The 6,000-nt window shown below is 37.2% G+C and overlaps 1 protein-coding gene across 1 annotated transcript in view; it reads left to right on the top strand.

The window, feature by feature from the left end:
- The first annotated feature begins 523 nt into the window (after positions 1–523).
- The window catches only part of LOC139714114 (ileal sodium/bile acid cotransporter-like), a 48,117-nt gene continuing 42,640 nt past the window's right edge, over positions 524–6,000 (top strand). The window contains exon 1 of the mRNA XM_071625836.1: positions 524–781. Within this exon, the coding sequence (XP_071481937.1) occupies positions 524–781 (258 nt within the window). The remainder of the gene's footprint in view (positions 782–6,000) is intronic.

Genomic DNA, 6,000 nt, shown 5'->3' with positions numbered 1-6,000 from the left:
TGCATAGCGACAGGATAGGCACAAAACAAATCAAATATGCTGATGTGCATATAACGCAGTGTGATCATGTCATGAATTCTTCAATATTATGACAAGAGTAACAGTGTAACTATCTCGCTCTCATAATCATTGACAGCAAACGTTTATGAGGAGACTTTCACAGCGTAATCATAGATGTCTTAAACAAGACTGCCTCAGTTTGTGAACCTATCGGTGGTGCTGAGATCAAAGATCACATATTGGACACACAACAAGCAGGAGCAGGAGCAGTGATTTTTGTGCGCAGCCTCCCCTGGAGATAGCAGACTGTTGTAAATTCTCTCATGCCGTGACTTGACAACTGCACCTGCTCCAAGGATCTAGTTATTTTTGTTTTTTATTCATTTTTTTTTCTTGCTTTCGGCAGTGTCTGCACTGTTCAAAATTCTCACAACTCACAACTAACCAAGCACTGTCTGCCTGCAGAGAAGTTTCGAAAATCCACACAGTTTTAACAAAGCCAGTCAAAGTAATCTGGTCAACCATGGCTTTTTCTGAACCACCGACATTGTCATCTTCACCGATGTCGACGATACTGTCAACTGCGATTACTACAATAAAGGATACCGTCTTTGTCACCACATTTGAGACAGAGCTCATAAATGCGACGCTGACTGACGCACCGGTGCCTTACTACATTACGATCTTGAAGTCAGTTCAGAAGTGGTTGATCACGGCCATCTTGGTCTTCATAATGCTTGCCATGGGTGCTGTCATCTCTCTCGAGGACTTCAAGCAAACTGTAAGATATGTCTCACCTCCTGTCTTCAATGGTATGGTTGTAAATTATGTTCTTTCCTATCATATCCTATCACATTCTCATTGAAAGATAAAGTTTTTTTATCAATTCTAATTGATATAATTATGTTACCAAAATACCAGTAACAATTGACTCGTCAGAACATCACATTCGAAAATATCAAAGAGAATATGTATGCCCTCAGCACTGATATCAAATGAAAGTATTGTCGTCTCGGAAGACGAATATGTCTCCATCCTTTTGCCCATGTTGTGTCACCTAATTCAAGTATTTTAACCTTTGTCATGGTTACGTGGAGGTTCATGGTTATCTAACGGCATATTGACAAGTCCGCCGTGCTGATTTTTCAGTTCGATATTAAAGCAACATTCATTTGTCTGATTCAAGAATAAATACCAACACAACTGTCACAAACAAACCAATTCTTCTACTCAAATGGAAAGAGTTTTAGCTTTAAACATAGGCAGGGCAGGGCAGAATTGCACCCTCGATGCAATCGAGACAGCTGGTGTTTAGAGCATGGGGACTTGAACGGATAGGAAATCAAACTTAAATGAATACATGGTTAAAAAAGTTAGTTCCACACTGAATGAAATTTCGCCGTGCCTACTTTAAGCCACTTATTTTGCATCTTTGTACTCTGTGCACTGTGCTTAATTGGTGAAGCATTATCAGATAAACAATGGACTGACAGCAGCATTGTATTAACTGTTCGATGAACAGTTCATGACCTCGGAAGACTATTCGCATATCGAGCAGCATCGTAGTGTTTGTAGACTGATGTACTATTCATTATAGGATCACTCTATGAAGAATTACAGTACACCCATTAGCTCACAGGAAGTGGATATAAAGGTTTCGTAGTCAATCTACCCCAATACCTGTGAGCTAATCTTTTCTCTGACGAAGGGTAAAATGCTTTGCAAAATGTAATTGGTTTAAATGACAAAGAGTGAAAACCTATTGTTCCTCGATCACATCCATCTTTCAAAAATTTGATTTTGACTAACTGAAAAAAAGTAAGAAAAGTACACTATATATATATATATATATATATATATATTCCTAAATATTGTTTATTTGCGTTCATGGCGATTGTCTTTTCTCATTAAAAAAATGATAATATATTTTTGTATTCAGTATGGCGTTCACAATGAACATGAGATGAATAAATCCAACTCTAACCCATTTATAATTGTAGCGGTTTGGTTTGTTGGACTCCATTTGTGAAGTAGGCCGTACACCGTGGGACCACTGATGTGGTAATTATATTGAAGGGTAGAAAATGTACTTTAGTGCATTGTCAGGATCATTATACAAAGAAAACAACTGTTTGAATTCTGGAAACATATAACTGAAAGAACTTATCGGGAGCTTAATCGACATTTATCAAGAATAGTGTTAACTTCTTGAAGTACCTCGACTCTTAACTATTCATAAATATTTACACGCATATGCTCGAGAGTATGGATGATATGATAGGACCTCTGCAGTTTAAACTTATCGTGAAATGTCTGATATGCCGTCCATAGAAAACGAGAAAACAATGAAACTATTAAATCCGTGAGAGAATGCAACAAAAGTAATATTTGACAGCATATTTGACGTATATTTTTCAATCTTCCCTATCCATCTTGTCTGAAACTAACTTGATTATATCCAGAGCAAACAAAACAACAACAAAAAAAGCACTCTAATAGCCAACAAGTTATCAATGTTGATGTGCAATAATGCTAGATTTTGCTCGCCTAAATGCTTAACCCAAACGTGCCAACTGCCGAATAAGTCAGTTGTGTTCGGCTCTTTTTGCCCCTCCCAACGTAATTTAGAAATGCTTGCTCAGACGCTCATAATACATGCATACCGCCATACGAGGATCTGGCTGTTTGACTCGTCACACAGCCACAATCAAGCAATGTAACTTTGGGATTGTCGGCTAAATGTCACACGGCAAAACGTTTATTGCTGTTAATGTATCCGTTTATAAATATCCGTCGGGAATATATAGTTTGTTGAGGATTGATGAAAAGTGCTCGATGCTGTAAAGCAAAGCATATAAGGCGTGAGAATGGGTGAGAACAATTCTCACCCATTCGATTTTTACATCTGCTGATCCTAAATTTTCAAATTCCCTTGATGATAGTATTATTTATGCACCAAATATAGCGTCATTTAAATCCAGACATGCTAGACTGACATAGTTTCTGTTAAGTTCCTATACCGGGTCTTCAGAGAATCATTATCAGCCTTAACATTTTCAGTCATCTAGACTTTTTCACTTTGTCATTTTCTAGATACATATAACGAAGAATCAAGAAACAAACTAGTGATGCATTATTTCGCCAATAAGAATGAGTTTATTGTACTCAAATTTTCGGTGGCCTCCACCTTCTTCAGGAGTCTCTACTCCTGAAGAAGACATTTCTTGATTCGTCGTTATATTGGAGCCAAAAACGTGAATTCGCAACATATATACACTTGGTGATTGTATCCTTCTATGAAGAGTGCTCGATATCCTCAAAGGAAGAGCTTTAGACAGAAGTATTGGAGCAAAGTTTCACGCGGTTGACTGTAGGTTTCATCCGTATTTATTGCAACTCGGAGTTTCATGCAACCTCCATGAGGCGCAATCATCAGGCAATTACTCCGAGTTGCAAATAAATACGGATGAACCTGCAGTCAAACCGCGTGAACTTGTTCCAATACTTATATATATATATATATATATATATATACATATATATGTTTGTCTGCGAGTACGTGGCTACATTTTTTGTACCTTATTAGTAATGCTTCCGAGGGAAATGCATACTCTCTGGTTTTTCAGGGTTCCCCTCCATTTTCAATTTTTTTCAACATCATTTAGTAAAATATCATGCATTGATACGCTTCTCCATTTTATTATGTTTATATCATATTTCAATATAATGTAGAACGTGTTTTATTTTTTTTTCGTGCTATGTTTTTATACCGATACTCTTTGTTGAAAATGAAAATAAATGAAAATGGAATGGAATGAAAAATTGAAATGATGTATGCATGGTCGCAAGTGAGTCCATATTGCGTGCTGTTCACAAAAAGTGACGATATACAATAAAACGTTGTCTTGGACGTACCCATTTTATTGAAAAGAGACCCGCTTAGAATTTGAAAGCTGTATATGTTCATGGACGCACATCAGAAACAAAAGGCAACATAGTAGTAGCACTGCTGTGGTATAATGGATAAGAGTCCTGACTTTTAATCAGAGCTCCTGAGTCACAATCTCGTCGAATGCTTACTGTATGTCCTTAGATTATATGTTTCTCCCATAATTATGTCCCTGTCAAACAATGTATATAAATAAGTAGGGCCAACCTGGCAACATAAGGTCCTGGTAGGCCCTCTGCTGAAACAGTGTCAACAACGAAGGGGGTACCCTGCATTGATAAAGAACTGAATTCTTACCTAATCCCTACGACGTCAAAAGACTTTAATTTGGTAACGCAAAAAAAAAAAGTCATTTACAAAGACTACGGATATTTACTCCCCCCCCCCCTTCCCTTGGGCCGAGGATGGTCGAAGTATCAACAAATTTAAATGTAATTACGATAGAGATATTTATAATTACAGTAAATAGAATGGTAACTGATACTGAATATCATTTTGATTGTCATTATTTTCGAACTGTTCATGAAAATAAGAATTACCTAATTTTACCCCACATTTTATTCTCATATTCGATCAATAATTTATAATCAGTAAAGTTGACGTAGGGATGTTGTTGTGTGCAGTCGTGCTCTACTATGCTTGTTGCATGTTGTTAATCTTGACATCCACAGCTCATACTTGTGTGAAAAAAGAATATTTGTAAATTTAGTTCTCTGATTTTCTGATGAGAATAGATTTTGGTGAAAAGTCAGTTGGGTTTTGATATGCCTAGATAGATTGAAATCCAACAACCAAGCAATGGCCAAGTGGTGGATGTTTCACGAAATTATTTTAAAGCTTCACATGGGAATAAGTTACAATAATGATAACGTTCGCCAACACATCTTCATTTGAAGTCTCTATATTGCTACATTGCCATCGATTCATTATGGGACTTGTCAACGCCATTGTCCACACGAATTTTTGTTGCATAGTTTGCTTTGGTTTTTAGATAGATCGTGGTTATACCTGCATGAATTCCAAGCCTTCAAATTTAAATTGCTAATTCGCTATCATGCACCATAATTTAAGATACGGCCGGTGAAGACATTGCTCATCGCCGAACTTTGAACGTCTTAGTCAACAACGTGGTTGTAGTTACTTTGGACTAAGCTAGTTATCGGAAAATCAAGCTTAGCGTGCTCTTAAATGCTATTTTAGCACACAAATTTGCAAAAGACCGCAGCGGAATCACCCACAACCTCATATGATATCTCAGTCATTAAAGATCACAGTAACACTTGACAATTGCAGTTGCTGTGGTAATACCTGAATTTTTATATTGCTTTGACAAAACGACGCAAGGAAGAGCTCAGAATCATCGTACATTTTCATTTTTCATGAACGTACGTACACTTTCGTAATAGGCCTAGCTGCTTCTATGACAGTCTATTATTATGACAGTCCATTCACTTTGCCATTCGGTTTGAGTCTGAAATGTATTCATTAAAAGCTTAAACGTGATCGCATTTTGCGGGCAAAGAAAAATATTCTTTTATTCCTAGAAACCTTAGAAGAAAAGGAAAAATAGAATGATTTATTAAAGGTATGTTTCAGGGGGAACACTCGTCGAAGGACGCGAGGCTACCATACAATAAATGTACTTAAAAGTGTAAGTGCCCTGTCAGGAGCGAAAATTTCACGCATTTCATTTATGAAATTGACCATTTTTAGACAAGAAAAGATATTTTATTGTTCATCTTCATATTGTTCACATTGCAGAATATGCAATGATTACAAATCCTGGGACAAATCTGCTGTGATATGACGCTTATCCCAAGAGTGACCGCAACTTGTCAGGGGATGTAGGGGTAGGCCAGTTCTTGAGTTCATCAACCTTTGCTGGGTCGGCTGATACACCTGCGCTTACTACGTAGGCAAGGACTTGTAATCCTCTCTTCAGAAACTGACACTTCTTTCCCATTATGTGCCAGTCAAACACCTTCCTCAGTCTTGTTGTTTTTCAATCTTTTGTTCTTGGAAAAAAAACCCGAGGATGTCATCTAAGCTCA

The sequence above is a fragment of the Diadema antillarum genome, unplaced genomic scaffold (assembly GCF_040938485.1).
Source record: "Diadema antillarum isolate AM-2024a unplaced genomic scaffold, OU_Dant_1.0 seq00002164_RagTag, whole genome shotgun sequence".
Classification (NCBI taxonomy): domain Eukaryota; kingdom Metazoa; phylum Echinodermata; class Echinoidea; order Diadematoida; family Diadematidae; genus Diadema; species Diadema antillarum.
Note: the sequence above shows the minus strand (reverse complement) of the source record. Positions and strands in the feature narration are given on the sequence as shown.